The 23,582-nt window shown below is 40.7% G+C and overlaps 1 protein-coding gene and 1 long non-coding RNA gene across 4 annotated transcripts in view; one reads left to right on the plus strand and one right to left on the minus strand.

Annotated features, from left to right (window-relative positions):
* The window catches only part of LOC148364667 (A-type voltage-gated potassium channel KCND3-like), a 171,165-nt gene extending 150,845 nt beyond the window's left edge, over window positions 1-20,320 (plus strand). For 2 of the 3 annotated variants that reach the window (XM_088338849.1, XM_088338850.1), the window contains 3 exons: window positions 13,737-13,829; window positions 13,905-14,155; window positions 18,203-20,320. In XM_088338849.1, coding sequence (XP_088194975.1) covers window positions 13,737-13,829; window positions 13,905-14,155; window positions 18,203-18,431 — 573 coding nt within the window. In that variant the 3' untranslated portion in view covers window positions 18,432-20,320. Of the gene's footprint in view, window positions 1-13,736; window positions 14,156-18,202 lie in introns of all 3 variants that reach the window. The other variant, XM_088338848.1, reaches the window with a different exon arrangement.
* The window catches only part of LOC148364668 (uncharacterized), a 30,860-nt gene that overhangs the window by 1,418 nt on the left and 5,860 nt on the right, over window positions 1-23,582 (minus strand). The window contains exons 2-4 of the long non-coding RNA XR_015850775.1: window positions 15,779-16,051; window positions 1,145-1,299; window positions 974-1,009 (exon numbers count right to left, since the gene is read on the minus strand). This is a non-coding gene — a long non-coding RNA (uncharacterized LOC148364668). The remainder of the gene's footprint in view (window positions 1-973; window positions 1,010-1,144; window positions 1,300-15,778; window positions 16,052-23,582) is intronic.

Here is a 23,582-nt window from a genome sequence, read left to right on the forward strand (position 1 = left end):
AATTTATCATTCGGTTGCCGGTGTCTTTCAGTGTATAGCGTATCCCACTCTTCAGAGATAAGCTCGACCTGAACCATTTGTATGACATGCCTGAAAATAAAAATGTACGGTCTTAAGTTAAAACTTGAAGGAATATTCAAGATGATAAGACAATGAAGCTGTTGTAGGATGCTAATATACGCCGTCAAAACAAATAAGAATCCTGGTAGGAACTCGCGAGACTCCGGTTAATTTAAATTTCAGGCAAACCCGTCAAATACGGCTTCATGACTGCTGACTGGCTCGACAGCTGCCGAAGCGCTGCTGTAATTTGATTCGCCGCCGGCCTGGTGGCAGATTTGCTGAGGGCCACTCGCAGATGGCATTTATATGGTAATGCCGCCGCGCCGGCCGGCGTCGACTCCCGATTCGATTAGATCCGAATGGATTTGAGGAAATGGAAAGATATAAGCCATGCGACGCTGTTAACAGATACACTGCAATAGTGGTGAAGAAAGAAAGAGGATGAATGGAATGAAGCGTAAAGCAACAATTGGATGTGGAGATGTGTACATGAATGCAAAATTAGAAGGAGAACTTTAAGATCCGGTGCCCTAATTAGCACATGATGCCAGAATATTATTATATACCACAGCCATATCCCCCTAGTGGGAGGTGGCTAGAGTCATTTCTGACTCTTTTTGGGAGATTTAGAGGAGGGGATTCCCAGCCCCTTCGCTCAACCCAACTGAGGTGTTGGGAGTCATTAGGTGACCAAACCCCCCAATTCCAACCCCTAATGCTGAACGGCAAGCAGGGAGGCATCAGGTACCAATGTTTAAGTCTTAGGTATGACTCGGCCGAGGCTTAAACGACAACCTCCCAGTCTCGGGGCGGGCGCCATACCCCCAAGGCCACCGAGCTGGTGCCTGAATATAAAAACAGCAATCCACAAAGTAGCCACTTCATAAAAGCCCCCAAGGGTAAAACTTACCTAAAGATGACATTCTTACAAGCTGAGAGAATATGACTGTAACAAAATAACAACCATAGAACAACAAATTAAAACACAGAACACAGAATTGCAGTTGAATGAACGGTCTTTGTCGTAATAGAAAAGCATAAACAAATTCGAGGACGAGTCTCTGTGATGATTAAGATATACCTGTCCCGAATGCAGCGGTTCCTCATGAGTTGGAGCTTCAGGTCATCCGTTTTACGGGAAATGGATCTTCCGATGGTGAGATACAGGCTCCTCACGGGCAGTGTTCCCTCTAAGCTGCGTGTGTGCGTAATTGCGCACTGCTCGCACAAGAAAATCTAGCCAGCGCACAAAAATGAGGGCTCAAAATTACTAATTAAGAAGCGACTTAAGTCAAAGTTACAGTGCATGAAGGTAAAAATACACGGGTTCCCCTGACGTTGTGTCCTAAATGCGGTATTTTGAAGTCGAGTCGAAGTAGAGCGAAGTTGAGTAAAGTTAGTAAAGTTTGTCGGGAACCGGCTTCTTCGGCTCGGCCTACTTAAAGGAACCGGCTCTTTCGGGTCCTAAACAGCTCTTCAGGTTGTTTTTGCTTCTTTAATCCCAACATGACCAAATAGTATGTAAAATTATGCACAAAATGATTTAAAAGAAGGGGGGAAAAGAACAAAAAAGAAAAAAATACCAAAATGAAAAAGTAGTGAAAAGCTGAGGAAAAAAGAAACAAAAGGAAGAGAAAAAAAGAAGGACAAATTTAGAAAAAAGCCAGAAAAAAAAGAAAAGAAAGAAACGTAGGAAAAAAACAAATAGAGAACAAAAAGAAAAAAGTAACAGCTCGGAAAAAATAAACACAATGAGACTTTTTTTAAGGAATTTTAAAAAAAGTAGAAAAAAATCACGGAAAAAACAAAAATAAGTTTGTTGCATTCAAATAATTTCCAATTATATCAAGTGAATCTTAATGGAACAAAAAATAAAAAAATACCAAAATGAAAAAGTATTGAAGAGCTGGGAAAAAAAAAACAAAAGGAGAGAAATAAGAGAAAAAAAGAGCAGGAAAAATTCAGAAAAAAGCCCCCAAAAAAGAAAAAGAAACAAATAAAATGAAAAAGAAAATAGAGAACAAAAAAGCAAGAAAAAAGTAACAGCTGGGAAAAAAATAAACATTATAAGATTTTTTTTTAAAGGAATTTAAAAAAAGGAGAAAAAACGGAAAAAGAAGAAAAACTTCGTGTTGAACTTAAATAATTTCCAATTATATCAAGTTAATCTTGTTGCCAACATTGTACTTCCACTAAAAAAGTAATTAAATACAGTTCTGTATCGTGCAACCGACTAAATAAGACCCCCAAAATGTTAGTATTATGCGACAAAAGATACCAGGAATAAAAGAAATGGAAATCTTGTGAAAGAATTGTAAAAACAAATGACGTTTGTGTCAGACAGGACGAAAGGAAGACTGTGATCACTTGCGCTCGTTTCTTGGTTTTATTGAAAGGAAGGAAATGACAAGGTGGGATTCTTCGATCCATTGGTTGGCGGATTGACGGAACTTGACAGGCGGGTGAAGGCTTGGCGGGAATGGTCGCGGACAGGGGTAGTGTTCGGAAAAGAGTTCAGGAGTCAGACGGGCAGGGCAGATTACAGAAACGGGTCGGCAACGGAGATCAATCAGAAGAAAACAGGGAGCAGGCAAAGAGTCATAGGTACGGGCTTACTGAGCTAAAGGCAACAGGTAGCATGAGTACAATCAGACAAAGTGTTACCGGAAGCTGGGGATTTAAATGTACAGGGTGCGCCAATCAGCTGTCCTGGCTGTTGGCGCCAAAACCTGAGCACAGGTGTTCCCAATACATGTGATTGTGACAGTTTGTAGGCCCTGCAACCTTTGCAAATCGTACATTAGTCACTTCATTTAAAAGTGAAAAATAATTTTGCATTGCCGGAAACTCAGCAAAATGTAACGTGATGTCAGGTTTTGGACATGTTTGATAATGACTTAGTTGCCACACTTGGGATTGCTGTTGCTCACTGTTGTTTCAAGCGTTGCTCACCGACTTTGTGTGAACGCTCGGACCCGTGGAAAATTACAGGGAACATTGGATTCAATTCCAATCAAAATCCGCAAAGCAGTGAACCAGCGATAACAGAAGAGCGAAGTAGGGGGTCTTTGTAGATCTTTGGATGTTTTGAATATTCTTAAACTTATTTCATCTTTTTTTCATCTTTCTGTCATGTATTTGAGCCACTTTGACAGTCCCAAATCAGAAGTTGGAAATGCCAGTGAAGAAGCAGCTCAGCGGATTAGGAACACCCCCACGTTGGCAGCCATGAACCTTCACCTAGCTCTAACCTTCATTACAATCATAGTAACTTTCACGCTGAGCTCCACATTGTTATCGATCGTGTCATGTCTTAGCAAGAAAGTGAAATATATATATATTTTGTCGTCTTACCCACGTGAGGCCTTTTTCTTCTGGAACAATCGAATACAAGTCATTTCTTTATGTTTTCCCTTTGTCGCGTGGCTCTCCCTTGTCACATTCTTATCGAAAGTATTACAACAAGTATTTGGCACGCAGACAATTGATAATTGAGATGATCTAATACTAAATGTCTCATCTCATCTCATCTCATCTCATCAGCCGTACCGCTTATCCTCATTAGGGTCGCGGGGGGGCTAGAGCCCATCCCAGCCATCTCCGGGCAGAGGGCAGGGGACACCCTGAACTGGTTGCCAGCCAATCGCAGGGCACACAGGGACAGACAATGCATTCGCTCATTCACACCTAGGGACAATTTGGACCGGCCAATTCACCTGAAATGCATGTTTATGGAACGTGGGAGGAAACCGGAGTGCCCGGAGGAAACCCACGCAAGCACGGGGAGAACATACAAACTCCGCACAGGAAGTCTGGAGCTGGATTTGAACACACGACAGGTTCCCATGACATGAACTGTGCCGCACAAGCGCTAACCACTGCGCCGCCGTGCTGCCCTATACTAAATGTATTCATCTATTTTCGATTACCATAAAAAGAATTACAGTAAAAAAAAAGCAGAGGTACTTCCAAAATTGAGTCCTAGAAAACTGATTGTTTTCATAATATAAATTTTGTTGCTTGGGAACTTCTTTTTTTGACCTTGGAGGTGCTTGCCTCTGAACACCAAGTGAATTCCTCAAACCACACAATTATTGAGTAAACTATAAAATTATAAACGTATAAAGATATAAGAGTACAAAGGTATAAGAGTATATATGAATACAGCATTAAAAGCACATTTAAACCATGATTTCCTTTACAAATACAATGACGTTACCGACAATGACAAAAGTATAAAATATAAGGAGCGGATTACCATCATATTTTGGGTATAATATAATTTGTAACATTTTATTTCAAGGAAAATTTTCTTTTCATTTTTTTCAAGCAAAGTCATTAGTTATTTTATTTTAAATGCTTTGTATTTTAATTTACATGTTTAAGTAAAGTCATGAGTTTGGACACCCCTGATCGTTTTCAAGATTCTTTTTTATAAATCATTGTTTGTTTGGAACAGCAATTTCACATAGCAAACAATCCCAGTAGTATTTGAAAAGGGAAAGTAAGTGTGCAGTAATTACAAATGTATATATCATGTGTTTTTGCTTACTATGCAAGTTAATATTATTTTTTAAATGAATAAAGTTTGTTTTACTACGAGAAGATGCTAAATAACCAGGGTTGGGTAGGGTTACTTTAACTGGATTACTTTCAATTACTTTTGGATTACACCAATACCAAATATGCTAACAAAAGACAAAAGAAACTAAATATGATCAAAATTATGACTCACAACACGTGGTAAGCTTTCTCTCCTGGCTTTGATCTCGGCAAACCTAACATAAAATGCGACAGAAACAAAATGAAAATAAATCCAAACAGCTTGTCAACATCATTTTTGCCGTTCCATGTGTTCCGTTACTCCCCAAGCCTGCACAAAATTTAGTAATTGTATTCATATTTAGTTTCTTTTGTCTTTTATTAGCATATTTGGTATTGGAGTACTAATCGAAAAGTAATTGAAAGTAATCCAGTTAAAGTAACCCTACCCAACCCTGTAAATAACAGGCACTATAACTTTAATTCTGTCACGAGACCGGACCAGATCAGAGGCAGGAGGCAGGAAGGATGAACTCAATCGCGTAACGACCAGTTACTTTTATTTAGCAAAATAAAAGTTGTCCAACACTCAGGGACAAAACAAAACAAAAACAGGCGTACAGGCAAACAGGAACTCAGACTAGGAATGCTCACGAAACAGGCTTTTACTCAGAACGGGCAAACACAGGTTTCCACAAGTCAAACAGAACAGATTAATGCAGAACAGAAAACGCAATGAACCAGCAACCGGCAATCCCCAAAACCCGCCTTCAAGAAGCACACACGCAAATTAGACGATCTGCTACAGCCGGTGCCCAGGGGGCGGGGCCAGCCGGTCGCCACGGCGACCATGCTGGACATGACAAATTCTTACAATCTATCTGTATATTTGACCTCAAAGACACACAAGACATATGACAAAAATGCTTACATGTTAGAATTATCAGGTCAGTAAAAAATGGACATATTTTTGCAACGAATTCACAGCAACGGTGAAATTAACTTAACCAGTAGAGTAGAAAATGCAAATACAATAATGTATTCCAAATCTAAAAAACACAACCGTTCGTATTCCTCTACTTTAATGATAACTACCGAGTGTACAAAAAACTCAAATTAACTATAAAAACTAGGCGATTAATTATGATTTAAAAAATAAACAAAGAAAAACGATTTTGCAGCCCTGACATATAAAGGGAATTATTACAAACCTATCAACTGTAAAATGAGCTATGCATTTGTTTAATGGTGCGTTATAAGGGACATTGAAAAACATTCATTAGGATTTGCTGACACCTGCAGAAACCCTGTTGAAAGCATCCTTTAAATTCAGGAAATAGTGCTCCCACCAAAAAATATGGAGACAATACAGCAAATCCTGTGAGTTTTTTGATTAATGGAGCTCTGTCCTGGTTTAAATAAAAAGACGGTCAAGCATTGATGCATTGAAAGGAGAGACCTAATCAGGGAGTAGCTGTCATGTTCCTCAGCCCACGTTCTTCTTGTTTACTTACTGAGTGTTCTGAATTTGAATGAGAATCCTTGATCGCTCGCAAACTGAAGCCTTTTTGTGCACACTTCAGTTGTTTTCATCTCCCATGGTGAGCAATTATGGGGTGGTCGATAAATTAATTTTAACCAAAACTTTATTGAGCAATTAGAATAAAAAGCCGAGTTTATGATTTTCCAAACTCATCTCAACTTTTTGTAGCACCGTATTTGTTTTTCGGATTATTATATCAGAGAAAAAGAATGAAAACCCTTTTCAGTCGCATTATTTGAAATATTGGCTACATAGCCATTTTTTGTGATTTTTTTTTTACAGATTTTTGATCAATTGAATCAAGGAGTCGAGTTTATTATTTTCAAAACTCGTCTTGCCTTTTTGGAGCACCACATACATTTTTAGAGCATTATGTCAGGAAAACGGATGAAAAATCTTGTTTAGTTATTCTGCAGGGTGGTTACCAGTGTTCCCTCTAAGATGCGCGCGTGCGCAATTACGCACTGCTCGCACAAGAAAATTTAGCCAGCGCACAAAAATGAGGGCTCAAAATTACTAATTAAGGAGCGACTTAAGTCAAAGTTACAGTGCATGAAGGTAAAAATACACGGGTTCCCCTGATGTTGTGTCCCAAATGCGGTATTTTGCAGTCGAGTCGAAGGAGAACGAAGTTGAGTAAAGTTAGTAGAGTTTTGTCGGGAACCGGCTTCTTCGGCTCGGCTCACTGAAAGGAACCGGCTCTTTCGGGTCCTAAACGGCTCTTCAGGTTGTTTTTGCTTCTTTAATCCCAACATGACCAAATAGTATGTAAAATTATGCACAAAATGACTTAAAAGAAGGGGGGAATAGAACAAAAAAGAAAAATGAAAAAGTAGTGAAAAGCTGAGAAAAAAAGAAAAGAAAGGAAGAGAAAAAAAGAAGGAAAAATTTTGAAAAAAGCCAGAAAAAAAGAAAAGAAAGAAATGTAGGAAAAAAGTAAATAGAGAACAAAAAGAAAAAAGTAACAGCTCGGAAAAAATAAACACAATGAGATTTTTTCTAAAGAATTTGAAAAAAAAGGCGAAAAAAAAAACATGGAAAAAAGAAGAAAAAGTTTGTGTTCCATTCAAATAATTTCTAATTATATCAAGTGAATCAACATTGTACCTCCACTAAAAAATGTCATTAAGTACAGTTCTGTATCTTACAACCGACTAAATAAGCCCCCAAAAATGTTAGTATTATGCGACAAAATATGTCAGGAAATAAAAAGAAATGGATATCTTGTGAAAGAATTGTTTGTAGGCCGTACAACCTTTGCAATAGTACATGAGTCAATTCATTCAAAAGAGAAAAATAATTTTGCATTGCCGGAAACTCAGCAAAATGTAACTTGATGTCAAGTTTTGGACATGTTTGATAATGAATGATCTTGCCACACTTGGGATTATGGTGGCTCACTGTTGTTTCAAGCACTGCTGACAGACTTTGTGTGAACGCTCAGATCCCTGTAAAATTAGAGGGAACATTGGTGGTTACACACACTTTCTGTGAATTATTTTTTCTGTTTTGATAGTTCAATATACTGCAATCAAGACACACACACTCTTGGATTTGTGTGCATTTTTTTTTACTAATTGTCAACTGAAGAAGTTTGAATGGAACACAAAACACTAATAATAAAATAAAGACAACTAGAAGTTGAGAACTTAAACTGGCACCATTTGGATAGACAACAACATTGGCTTGAGTATTATACCAGTATATACCACAGCCATATCCCCCTAGTGGGAGGTGGCTAGAGTCATTTCTGACTCGTTTTGGGAGATTGGTTCAGAGGAGGGGATTCCCAGCCCCCTCGCTCAACCCAACTGAGGTGATGGGAGTCATTAGGTGACCAAACCCCCCAATTCCAACCCCTAATGCTTAACGCCAAGCAGGGAGGCAACGGGTACCAATGTTTAAGTCTTAGGTATGACTCGGCCGAGGCTTAAACCACAACCTCCCAGTCTCGGGGCGGGCGCCATACCACCAAGGCCACCGAGCTGGCTTGTCTACCTGGCTTGAGTATTACTTTATTGTATTTTGATAGAGTTTCCCCTTTAACGTGATATCAATACCTAGCAACGATGAGATGTTCTGCTTTGATGACAATCATGGCCAAGTCTTTATGTCCTCTGCAGTAGAGCGATGAGAAATCCTGGTAGGCCTGGTACGAGGACCACAGGATGCAGGGTATTGAAGCAGAGGTTGACTGCTGGTGGCTTGAGGATTCTCTGAGGTCACTGGCTTTGTCCCACCGGGTTGGCCTTTGTGATCAAGCTTGGCTGCTGACTTGGCAAGGTTCTCTCGCTGCTTGTTGAGCTGAGACTTGGTCAGAACCGGACAGGGTTTTGGTCCAGTTCTTCTTGTTAGGATATGCCCTCTTGCCTTCTTGCTGGCAATATTCAGACTGGCCTTACGAGGTGAGACGTTTGCCAGCTCTGGGTTTCGGTCTCCTGGGAGGGGCGGAAACCCTGTGGTGGAGTTGTCACGGCAACCTTATATCCGCAAATGCAAGCTAACAAAAGATAATAAATCAAGTGTGATTGTCTTTCCTCAACCAAATTCATAGAGTCCCACTTTTGAACATAATCCATTATTGTTTTCTTCTTCTAGTTGTTATTTGTGTTTCCTTGATTTCAGAAGCAACACACTTTATTTACTCAATGGCTGTCTGCATTGTCCAGATTTGTCTTCATTGGTGCTTTTTCACTGAAGATCCAGACTGGATAAGATAGTATTGATTTTAATTGAATTGTCTTTAATGCCATTGTCACGCTGTGGTTTTCAAGTTTTGCCTTGCTCTTGTGGAGGTTTTAGATCAGTGGATAGTGTAATGGTAGTCTGTAGGCTGTAGCCTGCGCAACACTTCAAGACTTTCGAAGATACATTAAAATGATCCCCAATCAAAAAACATGAATTTGCTTGGATGAGATTTCATATACCTTTTTTAATGTTTTACTCCCATCCAGGTAAAATAGATTTTTGAAATTCTTCTCCGTCAATTTCAGTGAATGACTTACCGTATTTTCCGCACTATAAGGCGCACCTAAAAGCCTTTATTTTTTTCAAAATCTGACCATGCGCCTTATAATACAGTGCGCCTTATTTATGGATCAATTTTAAAATTGCAAAGTTTTCCAACTAACTTGCAGCCGCCGACTAGATTTTCCCCGGAACGCCAAGTAGTACGCGGTGTATGCTGGGATTTATTTACCGGCGTTTCATTGGCTAACCAATGTGTCAATCATCAGTTGAATCGATTACTATTGGCTAAAGTTATTCGGAAGTCAAGGGGCGGATCCTTTTTATCATTTACAGGCTGGCATCGGCTTAAACGCCAAAACAAAGCCTGCAATTGGCCAAAAAAGATGAATGTGTATAGCACGTGGCTGACGGCATAGAGAAAGCATTTTTTTCTATTCTGTATTTGTAAATATGTTATTCTCCTGGATTTACTACCCTCACGGATATAAGAGGACATTGGCTGCACATTATTATGAACACAACGACTTCGGTGAGCTACTCCGGGTTTTATATTGTCCCTGTATCTTGTTTCAGACTGAACTCGATGTTTCTGTTATAAGCGGTGCAGATAATGGATGGAATGGAGTGTCTATTTTTAAATTCAACTCAATTCCAAGTGTTTATTGTCATATGCACGGTAAAGTTGCGAGCGAAAAATAAAATAGAAACTAAGGAACGGTTGGCATTTCTTGAATCCCAAGACTTTAACCTTCCGAATGATGGAACGATGCATTTGAGTGACATCGTACGGACACCGCATCCGTACGTGTTCTTGACACGTATTTGCTTCTTTGCAAGCTTTCGGAATGTTAAGGGGGTAATAAGTTTGACTGAACTATCTGACTGTTTTGTCGACGTTCCCATTGTAGCGCCTTATAATCCGGTGCGTCTTATGTATGTCAAAAAGAGGACAAAAACTATTTTTTCGGGGTACGCCCTATAACCCGGTGCGCCTTATAGTGCGGAAAATAAGGTAAAATAAAATTATTTATATATGTGTGTGTGTGTGTGTGTGTGTGTGTGTGTGTGTGTGTGTGTGTGTGTGTGTGTGTGTGTGTGTGTGAATGGGTAAGTGTGAAGCACATTGTAAAGTGCTTTGGAGAGGTGGGCTTCAGTGACCTAAAAAGTGCTATGTAATTGCAAACCGTTTAAGATTTGATGTTGAATTGAATTTAATATATTTTTTTTTCTTATTTAACTGATTTTTTGGTACGTATTTCCTGTGTAAAATGAGGGAATTCATCCATAAAATTGACACCGTTTTTTGACGTGGCATATGATACATATTTTGCTTATCTTAACTATTATTTTTCAATGTTTAACATATATAGTTTTAATTATTTCTCAAGTAAAATAAGGAAAGTAATCTTCAAAATTAGCATAATTTTCTTATGTGGTGGAACTATTATTTTTCATTTTTAAGAGACTTTTTTCTTACTTATTTCCCCAAATAAAATGAGGAAATAATTCTTTAAACTAAGCCAAATCTTCCGATGTGGCGGATGATTCATTTTCATTCTTGTTTTAACTGTTATAATTCTTATATTAAGAAAATTTGATTCTAAAATTTGGAGAAAAATATTTCCCCTATTCCAAATTCCAAGAGTTATTTTGAGATAAATTCAAGAAGCATTTTACCTACTGCACGTAAAAGAAATGCTAAACCAAAATACAATAAGATCATCTATACCACAGGTGTCAAACAGGCGGCCCGCGGGCCAGATTATGCCCGCTAAGGGATTGAATCCGGCCCGCGAGACAACACTCAGAGAAGCGCAAGAGAAAAACAAGCGGCAGGTTGAAATATGTCAACTTGATGTTGCCAAAGCCAGGTGCCTCTCACAAAGAAACTGTACTTGTATTTATTTTTCTCTCTCTCTCTTTCTCTCTCTCTCTCTCTCTCTCTTTATTTTCCACTCTTTTTCTCCCACTGTGTCTCTGTCTTTTTCTCTTCCTTTGTTGCTCTTTGTCTCTTTCTCTCTGTGTGTTTTTTAATCCCGTTTGCTCTAACTTCCTTTTTTCCTTTTCTCTCTTTTCACTTTCTCTCTTCATACCCTTCATGCTTTATTTTCTCTTTTCTCTCCTTCTGTCTTTCTATTTCTCTTTGGATTCCTTTTGTAGGAGAAAATGCAGGTTCGATATCTTTTAAGTCTTCTTACGTGATTTAATCAAGTACACAGAGGCCTTGTCATGAGGGGGAGCTCTTTATTTCGTCATCCCAAAGAACTCAGAGAACTCCAGACATAACAAAGCTTTTATAGCTTCAATTTGAGTACAACCCAAGAGGCGGCGGAGATCTGACGTCTCAACAAGGAAGATGTTGTCGTACCCTTATTTGGACATGTTGTTCGCCTCAGTCTGCTCAGAGGGACCTTGCAGGTCTCATGCCCTTTTAGGGAAATTCAACTGTCTTGTCAAGGACCTTCTCGAAATGATGTCAACATTCCCTCACTACTGTAAGCAAGTCTTTCTATATTTCTAAATGTACGCAACTCTATTCTACAAATGCAAGTCTATTTTCCACAACACTTTCTTCGTCTCCCTTTCTTTTCCCCCTCTCCCATGACTTTTTATCTTTTGTTTCTCACGCTCTCTCCCTCTCTCTCTTTTTCTTTCTTTGTCCCACCCTCTCTCCTTTTCCCTCCCTCTTTCTCTTATTACTTTATCTCTCTTTTTCTTTGTCTTTAATTTACTAGTCCGGCCCCCGAGTTAAAATGAGTTTGACACCCCTGATCTATACTTACAATGAGCATGTTTATACCAAATGAGTAAAAACCTCTTTTCTTTTTCTTTTTTGTATACCACAGCAATACATTATTCCTTACCCAATTGGCAGCAAATTTATGATATTTGAAAAACACTTTTTAAATTGTGCAACCTTTTTTTTTTTTTTTTTTTTTTTACTAATTTTACTTGAAATTTGTTTTAAACAAATCCTTTTAACTGGAGATTTCTTTTATGGCAGATAAGTCAGGTTATTTTTAAATGTTATTTTTCCTATTTAACAAAATGCCTGGCAACACGTTTTCCCTTTTCCACACTAGACAATTTTGGGTGAATTCAAGAGTTGTTTTACATTAAAAAAACGGTTATAAACATTAATAAGCGAGTGCTCACCAATGAAGTACAATCTTATTTTATTGTACACTACTGGAATGTATTCCAAATTGGAAGAACATTGATACGTTTTAAATAATATTCTAATATTCTTTTGCTTTACACCAGGGGTGTCAAACTCATTTTAACTCGGGGGCCACACGATAGAACAAACATTCTGTCGGGGGCCGGACTAGTAGATTTAGGTGAAAGAAAAAGAGGGATAAAGAAATAAGAGAAAGAGGGAGGTAAAAGGAGAGAGGGCAGGACAAAGAAAGAAAAAGAAAGGGAGAGAGCGTGAGAAACAAAAGATAAAAAGTCGCGAGAGAGGGGGGAAAAGAAAGGGAGAGGAAGAAAGAAATCCAAAGAGAAATAGAAAGACAGAAGGAGAGAAAAGAAAGCGCGAAGGGTATGAAGAAAGAGAAAAGAGAGAAAAGGAAAAAAGAAAGTTAGAGCAAAAGGTTAAAAGACACAGAGAGAAAAAGACACAAGGAGCAACAAAGGAAGAGAAAAAGAGACACAGAGAGTGAAAGAGACAGAGTGGGAGAAAAGGGGTGTAAAAGAAAGAGCGAGAGAGAGAGAGAGAGAGAGAGAAAGAGAGAGAGAGAGAGAGAGAAAGAGAGAAATAATTGGATAGACAACAACGTAAGTACAGTGTCTTTGTTCGAGGCACCTGGCTTTGCCAACATCAAGTTGACATATTTCAACTTGCAACTTGTTTTTCTCTTGCGCTTCTCTGAGTGTTGTCTCGCGGGCCGGATTAAATCCCTTAGCGGGCCTGATCTGGCCCGCGGGCCGCCTGTTTGACACTTGTGCTTTGCACAGTATTTATATTACTCAATTCACTCCCAAAAAAACTATGACTACATTTTTCAACATGTTGAATGGTAATAAAGTGTGATTTTAGGTAATATTTTTCTTATCTGGCTAAAAAGTATTCTTAAAACAACATATTTGACCTTTTAGGGTTATTTCAAGTAATATTTTAGAAAATTAAATCAAGTATACAGTATAATGAGGAAAAGATACTTAGATTTAGCAATATGTTTTGCCCTTGCGGTAAGAGTTAGCGCTTGTGTGGCACAGTTCATGTCATGGGAACCTGTCGTGGGTTCAAATCCAGCTCCAGACTTCCTGTGTGGAGTTTGTATGTTCTCCCCGTGCTTGCGTGGGTTTCCTCCGGGCACTCCGGTTTCCTCCCACGTTCCAAAAACATGCATTTCAGGTGAATTGGCCGGTCCAAATTGTCCCTAGGTGTGAATGAGCGAATGAGTTGTCTGTCCCCGTGTGCCCTGCGATTGGCTGGCAACCAGTTCAGGGTGTCCCCTGCCCACTGCCCGGAGATGGCTAGGATGGGCTCCAGCCCCCCCGCGACCCTAATGAGGATAAGCGGTGTAGCTGATGAGATGAGATGAGATTTATGATAAGAAAATAAAAATGATTCTGTTCATGTTTCTTCAATCTGCTACTTATGTTACATCAGGGTGCAAACGCAGGAGAACAGATGCTGGCCAAGCCATCAGGTCTTTTGGAAAGCCAACACCACCATCTGCTGCACTGTCTGGAGAAAACCACTGTAAGTGCCTGCACCGTCGATCCTCTCCTCCTCGAGCTTCCGATTTTGTACTTCTCGGCACGTGCTCTCCTCCAGGCCCACGAGTTTGTAGATGAGCAGATGTACGAGCAGAACTATTTGGAAACCGTGATGCAGAGCTTCCCCACCCGCAGAGCGTCGGTGAGCAGCTGCGACAGCACCAAGTCCGCCTGCTGCGGTTGCAGGGCCAAAAGGAACACGGGCCTCCCCAATGCCGCCCTGCAGCCTGGCACCAACCAACAGGGGCCCTTGCAGGAACTCAGCGCCATTCACATCCAGTGTGCTGATAGGTCAGCACGTTCCAGCAGGTGTATATTTTACGAACACATGAACCCAACTACATACCTGTCAACCTCCAGGGCTCCATGCCCGTATTTTCCCGCACAAAATACAAAATAATCGTACACCAGGGGTGTCAAACTCATTTTAAGTCGGGGGCCACACGATAGAACAAACATTCTGCCAAGGGCCAGGCTAGCAGAGAAAAAAAAGAGAGATAAAGAAATAAGAGAAAGAGGGAGGGAAAAGGGACAAAGAAAGAAAAAGAGAGAGAGGGAGAGAGCGTGAGAAACAAAAGAGATAAAAAGAGAAGTCGTGAGAGAGGGGGAAAGAAAGGGAGAGGAAGAAAGAAATCCAAAGAGAAATAGAAAGACAGAAGGAAAGAAAAGAGAAAAGGCGCAAAGGGTAGGAAGAGAGAAAGAGAAAATAGAGAAAAGGAAAAAAGGAAGTTAGAGCAAAAGAAGTTGAAAAGACACAGAGTGAAAGAGACAGAGACAGAGAGTGGAAGAAAGAGGGGTGGAAGAGAGAGAGAGAGAGTCAGAGAGAGAGAGAGAGAGAGAGAGAGAGAGAGAAGATAAATAAAAAAAAGTACAATGTCTTTGTGAGAGGCACCTGGCTTTGGCAACATTAAGTTTGCATATTTCACCCTTCAGCTCTTTTTTCTCTTGCGCTTCTCTGAGTGTTGTCTCGCGGGCGGATTCAATCCCTTAGCGGGCCTGATGTGGCCCGCGGGTGGCCTGTTTGACACTTGTGCCATAGAGCATAGGTGTCTAACTCATTTCAGCTTGGGGGCCACCTGGTGGAATAACATCATTTTCACATGGACTAGTAAATTAAAGAAAAAGATAGAAAGAAAGAGAGAGAGACAGAGAGAGAAAGAGAGAGAGAACGAGGGAGAGAATGATGCATTATGGGAATCCCCACGCGGCAGACGCATGCGCACAGTAGCGTCAAACCGCTCGCTACGTTTGCAACGAAAAAAAACGATACCGAGATAGAGGATTCTGCGGCGAACTCATAACACTTGATTGATTTGCCGTTTCGTGATAGTCGGTGTATACCGGATTGGTACCCATAATTGATATATTTGCGTTTTTCCGTACAGATTTTCTCGTACGTCGTACACGTCTTAAAATGCATAATAAGCGTACTTTGTACGGCAACTAGTGTCTCCTTACCCAAACTCTTACTCTAATTGGAATAGATTGCAATGTAGTTACTTAATTGAAAACACATAATGTAGGTTGGTAGTGTCATGAAAACATACAGATTTTTACACAACCCCATTCATAACTGTCGTTTTAGACTGACAGACAGACAGACAGACAGACAGACAGACAGACAGACAGATAGATAGACAGACAGACAGACAGACAGACAGACAGACAGACAGACAGACAGACAGACAGACAGATAGATAGATAGACAGATAGACAGACAGACAGACAGACAGACAGACAGACAGACAGACAGACAGACAGACAGACAGACAGACAGATAGATAGATAGATAGATAGATAGATAGATAGATAGATAGATAGATAGATAGATAGATAGATAGATAGATAGATAGATAGATAGATAGATAGATAGATAGATAGATAGATACTTTATTCATCCCCGTATCGATCCATCCATTATCTTCCATTTACCAGGGGTTGGGTCGCGGCTGCAGCAGCCTCAGTAGGAAAGCCCAGACCTCTTCATCCTTAGACACTTCATCCAGCTCATCTGGCAGGATCCCGAGGCGTTCCCAGACCAGCCTAGAGACCTAGTATGTCCTGGGCCTCCTGCCGGTGGGACATCCCCGGAACACCTCCCAAAGAAGGCGTCCAGGAGGCATGCTTGTCAGATGCCCGAGCCACCTCAACTGGCTCTACATAGAGTCCCTCTGGGATGATGAGCTTCTCACCTTATCTGCCACCCTGCGGATGAAACTCATTTCAGCCACTTGTATCCGAGATCGTGTTATTTCGGTTATGAACTGAATTAAGGGTAATAGTATTTTGTCCCCTGCCCACTGCCCGGAGATGGCTGGGACCCTAATGAGGATAAGCGGTACGGCTAAAAAGATGAGTATAAAAGTAGCCCTGCAACTGAAAAGGCAGGGTTTCCCCTGCCCACTGCCCGAAGATAGCTAGGATGGGCTCCAGCACCCCGGTCACCCGACTGAGGATAAGCGGTACAGGAAATGGATGGATGGATGGAGTATAAAAGGTAATAATAATTTATTCTATCTATCTATCTAGCTTGGTCATATCCCTCACGAGGGGTGACCGACAGCAAGACAAACACATACAATACCAAAGAAAGGGAAAAAATAGCAAAAAAAAAACACACACAAAAAAAATTGGACCATGGCCAACCAAAATGCCCAAACACCCAAACAAGTTAGGCACCTCGGCCCCAAAGTTGGTCATGCTTTCGTCCCTCCAGACGAAACAGGTCACTCGGGTCAAGGTGACACAACACACTCTTTTGTTCAACAGCAGACCCGACAGCTTTCACTGGTTTACCCCTGCCGCATCATACGGGTGCCCTGCCCATCCCTTAAAACGCGCCTAAACATCCAACCATACTTTTACAACACCTCTCCACTCATTCCTATCACCAACAAGAGCTCTAGCTTTCACTATATTTAGACCTCTTTCCTGCAGTGCACTCATAACACCATCCATCCATGTCAATCGTGGCCTTCCTCTTGGTCTCATTCCATTGACTTCTGCTCTGTAGATCCTCTTTAACATTCGCTCTTCATCCATCCTCTCCATGTATCCAAACCAACCGAGTACTCTCTTAGCTCTAACTTTCACTAATAGATAATAATAGATAGTAATGATAGTACCGTATTTTCCGCACTATAATGCGCACCAGGTTATAGGGCGCACCCCCAAAAGACAGTTTTTGGTCCTATATTTTCCATACATAAGGCGCACCGGATAATAAGGCGCTACAATGGGAACATAGACAAAACAGTCAGATAGTTCAGTCAAACTTATTACCCCCTTAACATTCTCAAAGCTTGCAAAGAAGCAAATACGTGTCTCAGACATGTACGGAAACAGTGTCCGTACGATGTCACCAATCACTCAAATGCATCGTTCCACATATCATTCGGAAGGTTAAAGTCTTGGGATTCAAGAAATGCCAAACATTTCTTAGTTTCCATTTTATTTTTTGCTGGCAACTGTGTGGACAGCAAAGTAAGAATTTCATTGTGCAGGGAAACAGGGTTCTTTACTGTGCATATGACAATAAACACTTTGAATTGAATTTAGTTTAAATATAGACTCATCACAGAAACATCAAGATCGTTCTAAAACAAGATACCGGGAAAATATAAAGCCGCATAGCTCACCTAAGTTGTCTTGCAGCCATCACGTTCAATAATGATACGTAACCATGGTCTTCTTACAACCGTGAGTGTAGTAAATCCAGGAGAGTAAAATATTTACAAATACAGAATAGTAAAAAAGGTTTTCTCTATGCCGTAGTGCAACCCAACGTGTGATTCACATTCATCTTTTTTGGCCAATTGCAGGCTTTGTTTCGCCCCTTTAGCCTATGCGAGCCTGTAAATCAGTGGTCCCCAAACTGGGGGCTCCTGCAATCATCACACTTTTTCTGTTACAAACTGACCCCGGCCCCTCATCAGAGAAGGGAAAAGTTATGTGGCCCTCACAGGAAAAAGTTTGGGGACTCCTGCTGTAAATGATAAAAAGGATCCGCCCCCTTTACCTCCGAATAACTTTAGCCAATAGTGACTGATTCAAATGATGATTGACACATCGGTTAGGAAATGAAACGCCGGTATATAAATCCCAGCATACACCCCGGACGACTTCGCCTTCGGGGGAAAATCTAGTCGGCGGCTGCTTGCCTTAGTTGCAAGACTTTGCGACTTAATATTGATCTGTATATAAGGCGCACTGTATTATAAGGCGCATGGTCAGCTTTTGAAAAAAATAAAGGCTTTTAGGTGCGCCTTATAGTGCGGAAAATACGGTCATAATAATAGAATATCCAAATTAAAAGTAAAGAACTGAATCATCCCTTGTCATTTTGTTTCCTCTCAGTCGTTCCAAACTCAATATGAAGGCAGACGACGTCGGGAGGCTCAGGAGCAAATCGGGCCGGATGAGCTCCGCAATCGTCAGCCTCCCCTCGCCCCCAGCCCTCCCGATGCCCGACGGTGACAACCTGCTCGGACCCCCACTTCGCAGGCCTCCGACGCTCACTTCTCCGGGCGCCAGCATCCGGACCACCACCAGCTCGCCCAACGTCGTCAAAGTGTCGGCCCTGTGACGCTTTTAGCTTGCGGACACTTTGCTCAAAACGCGACGGACTGAAGCCATTGAGGGACATCTGGTGCAAATAGCATCTTGGCCAGCAGGTGGCACTGTTCAACTTCGTAAAGTTGACTTGAATACTTGTATACAAAGAATGTTATTGTGTGTGCGTTCATCAGATGGCCTTCATTTAAATGTCACTATTTCAATTCTACATGAGAAGTCCAGGGTTGGGTAGGGTTACTTTAACTGGATTACTTTCAATTACTTTTGGATTACTCCGATACCAAATATGCTAATAAAATACAAGAAACTAAAAATGAATACAATTATGACTCACAACACGTGGTAAGCTTTGTCTCCTGGCTTTGATCTCCGGCAAAACTAACATAAAATGCGACAGAAACATAATGAAAATAAATCCAAACAGCTTGCCAACATTATTTTTGCCGTTCCATGTATTCCGTTACTCCTCAAGCCTGCACAAAATTTAGTAATTTTATTCATATTTAGTTTCTTTTGTCTTTTATTAGCATATTTGGTATTGGAGTAATCCAAAAGTAATTGAAAGTAATCCAGTTAAAGGAACCCTACCCAACCCTGGAGAAGTCTGATTCATCTTTGTTCCCATGGTTGAATATAACCTACAACCAAATAAGGGGTGTTGAAACACCTTTGTTATCATATTGTTGTATTTTTTTTAACACATTTGCAATTGTACTTATGACACAGAGGTAAAATCGGGCCTAAAAAAGCATCCAGCCCAAACCGACCCAGGCCCGCGGGTACTAAAGCCTGACCCAGCCCGAGCTCGACCAATTAACTTGATTTTCTGGACGGAGCCGAGAGCAAACCAAATTTTTCATATTTTATCCGTGACAACTTGGGAGGAGGAAAGATGATTTATAATAACCAATTCAAGCCTGTCTTTTGTAACTACATCTGAATTAAACAAGGCTGTTTAAACATTTATATATTTTATATTTCTGTGTCTGCGATTGGCTGGCAACCAGTTCAGGGTGTCCCCTGCCCACAGCCCGATGATTGCTGGGATGGGCTCCAGCACCCCCGCGACCCTACTGAGGATAAGCGGTGCAGCTAATGAGATGAGATGAGATATTTCTGTGTCTGCAGAAATACCATTCACTGACAATTTTTCTTTTTAAGAGTTAACAAGAACATTTAAAGTCCATCATTTTGACGGGTTTAATACTGGGCCATAAACTGCGGCAGCAGTATGTCCTTAAGAATCTAGCATAGCACTTGTCAGCAAGAGAAAAACCCGGCCTGACCCGAACGTGATGATTGACATTTTGGGCCAAAATTCAATCGGGTAGTGCTCGGGACAAGGCCAAAGATATTACCTCTGTTGTGGAACCAACCAATCAATGAATGTGCTGTATGAACTAATGTATTGAGTCAATGTTGCATATACAGAAAGTGAAAAGAAAATGTTTTTTTGTTTTTTCTCAAAACGCTTCGATTACCCATTTAAACCTGCGGGGGGCACTGTCAAAACATTTCTTTATGTAGAGTGATTGTGTGTGAGTCTTCAAAATGGGGCAAAAAACTCAATAACTGGATGTGTAGTTGTCCGAAATGGGCTTAAAGGGACAGTGTGTATTATTTCGCCACAAGATATTTCTGTAGTGCTACTGCAAAGAAGTGCTAAAAAACACAAGGAAAAATACAAACTACAGAGACTCAAAGTGACCAAGCTGCAGGAATTTTCTTTTTTTACTTTTTTTTATTTCCCAGGCTTTAATGAGGTTTTTGATTTTCAGGTACCCCTCGCAGCAGGGTCGCAGACAATTACGTCAGCTATATCTCTGTAAGGCAGGGGTGTCAAACTCATTTTAACTCGGGGGCCACACGATAGAACAAACATTCTGTCAGGGGCCGGACTAGTAGATTAAAGAAAAAGAAAAAGAGAGATAAAGAAATAAAATAAAGAGGGAGGGAAAAGGAGAGAGGGCGGGACAAAGAAAGAAAAACAGAGAGAGGGCGAGAGCGTGAGAAACAAAAGAGGAAAAGAGAGACACAGAGAGTGAAAGAGACAGAGAGTGGGAGAAAAGGGGTGGAAAAGAGGGAGAGAGAGTGAGAGAGAGAAAGAGAGAGAGAAAGAGAGAGAGAGAAATATAAGTACAGTGTGTTTGTTCGAGGCACCTTTCTTTGGCAACATCAAGTTGCCATATTTTATCCTGCAGCTTGTTTTTCTCTTGCGCTCCTCTGAGTGTTATTTCGCGGGCCGGATTCAATCCCTTAGCGGGCCTAATCTGGCCCGCGGGCCGCCTGTTTGACACCTGTGCTGTAAGGGGTCACCAACATATTTTAAGCGAAGAGCTATTTTTTGTTACAGATTGGCACAAAGGGCTACTATTGGGATAAAAAATTCCAAAAGAACAATTTGAATTATTACTATGTTGTTACTATGTTGTTACTATGTTGTTAGAAGTTAATTTAACCATTAAAAATGTTTTCGGTAGGAAATCAAATTGACTAGAAAATCGCAATGACCCATCACTGGTGAGCTATTTTCAGAACCTGTCAGGTGTTCTCAGGGGGCTACTGGGTGCTTGCAGGAACAACATTGGAGACCCCTGCCATAGGTTAATCTCATGTCATGCAAAATGAATGCAAAAAGTTTTGACTATCTTAAAAATGCACATTTATATGACAGTGCATGATTTTTGGCTTATTTTTTAAATTAATATTTGTCTATTTTATTGGTTTTAAAGAATGACTTGTTGTACGCTACAATGTGCTAGATAATACACACTGTCCCTTTAAGGAAAGAGAATGTACCCCTTTGAATTGTATGTTCTACATATTGTACAAGATGTAAATGCACAACATTGTCTGATTTTGTCAAATAATAATAACAATTTTATATGAGACGACGGGACATGTTTCAAAAATGCTTTCAAAGCTGCTCGATTTACATTAAAATGCAGGAAAATACTCAAGTTCAAGTATTATTGTGAATTAGTGTGTCCGGGCCCATTTTGGCGCTCCTAAAAACATGTTTTGATGTTTTTAGAAAGAAAATTTCCCTTTAGGTATGATTGTTGACTTAATTGACGGTGCTGAATGTCATTTGATCTTTCTGTATTAAGGTACAAACTCAAAAGGGAGAACTTATTGGGACTGCTTGAAAGGAACACAAATATCAGACTATATCAGGGATAGGGAACCTGTGGCCCGCGAGCCATATATGGCTCTTTTCATGAGTACGTATGGCTCCGAAATAAAACGTAACTATTGCACATCTCTCTTTGGCGTTCCGAAGTCAAGTGATTTAATCCCGATTTTGGTCCATATAAAGCCGAAACAACTTAATGCAGAAGTTTGAAAAGAAACCATTTAAACTGATAAATAAAAACGCTGGCAAACGACTTTGATTGGATGAGCAGTAGAGGTGGGCGGATCCCTGCACACAGCGCAAGGCACTTCCTTCTTTCTCGCTCAGTGCAGTCTACACCGAAAGTGAATATGACGATATGCTTATGGTTTGCAGTAATTTGTGACATTTTTACAAAAGAACTTTGCATGCACATTGTTTTGAAACTGTTATTAAGGACACATTTCATGGGGAAAAAAAATGCCTCAACACTCTTAATTGAAGGTGGAAGACAAATTGTAAATGGCATATTTACATTAATTTGGGACGAAGGATTAAGCATTATTATCATTTCATACATTTGATTAAAGGATCAAATGACACACAGTGAAACGAAATGTGCTGAAGAATTCGCTTTTGTCTGGAGAGCGTGTTTGGCAGTTTTTTACAATTTTGTCTGAAAATATATGATGTGGCTCTCTCAATTTCTTTTTAAAACATGTTTTGCTTTTATGGCTCTTTGGGTCAAAAAGGTTCCTGACCCCTGGACTATATGATTGTTTTTGTCAAAGAAAATGCGAAAGAATTCATGAACATCTGCTTGTCATTTCGGTAAAAGTCTTGGCTTACGTCTTTGTGCTGTTCTTCTTTGATTTGTGTTTAAGTGTGCCTGGTTCTTTGTGTTCATTCAGACAAAAAATGTCACATGACCAATAAAATCTGCGCCAAATGGTAATATTTTTTGCATATTTATTTATTTTCAATTATATGAACCATGTGCTCTTTTTGAACACAGTATTCTAAATAATAATGAAAATGGAAATATGAATTATTGTCTTGAATCACCTGCGCCCGCTCTTTTGGCGCCGACCGCCGCGGGTTCTGATTGGCTCCCTGTCACTATTTGAACCCAGTCCTGTCAATACCCTTTTGTCAGTCCGTCTGGGAACCTCTGTTTTTCAAGGCAAGCATTTTTCGACCCCTGACAACCGCCTGTCCCGTTTTTGCTCCCGCTTATATCCGGCTACGACCCGTTTTGATCCCGACTACGTCTGCTTTCCTGTCCCGACTTACGACCCGTTGCTGACCCCGACCACGTTTTTGCTCTCCTGTCCCGGCTATGAACCTGTTTTTCCGTCCCTGACACCGCTATCGCTCGCTACGGAACATCCACTTCTGTGTTCAGATCACAATCCAAGAACGAGAGCGACTTGCTTCCCGTGTCCAGCGAACACCGGATCCTGGGCGCAGCCCTTCCTCTTTCCTTCAATAAAACTTGTGAGTAACGTCACGCAATTGGGTCCTGTTTCTGTTCTGGTTCTTGACAATTATGAAGTAAAATCTATTTGTTGTACCACATCTAAGGTGGGTAGTGTGATGTTTTTTACATTAGTCTTTTCTCCTTTAAACTATGAATCATGGTTCACTCTTCCTTTAACCGACAGGGTCGCCAGGGGACTACTTCTTGCGGTGTGCCTTGGGCAAGTACAGCCTGGCGGGGACCATTATAAATACATGCGCTTATAAGCTCCAGTTCGTCTTTTGTTTTTCAGTGTCCCCTGATCCCTCTTATTTTCCCTTCGACTCCCTTCGCACTTACAATAATATCCACTACATCCCGAGGGATATACAGAGACCACCGGATCTCCCTGGAAGATTTGCCGCCTGCTGACAATGACAACGACGGAGAAAAGGCTGAGCTAAGCTAAGAAGGCGACCACACAGACCAGCGCTCCCAAGCATGTTCAACCAACGCCAGATCCATCCGTCCACAATGAGTGAATTGAGCTGCGGATCGCCACCAACAACGTCCGGAATTGGAGGACT

The sequence above is a fragment of the Urocampus carinirostris genome, chromosome 6 (assembly GCF_059441175.1).
Source record: "Urocampus carinirostris isolate Australia breed hairy pipefish chromosome 6, RoL_Ucar_1.0, whole genome shotgun sequence".
In the NCBI taxonomy this organism is placed as follows: Eukaryota; Metazoa; Chordata; class Actinopteri; order Syngnathiformes; family Syngnathidae; genus Urocampus; species Urocampus carinirostris.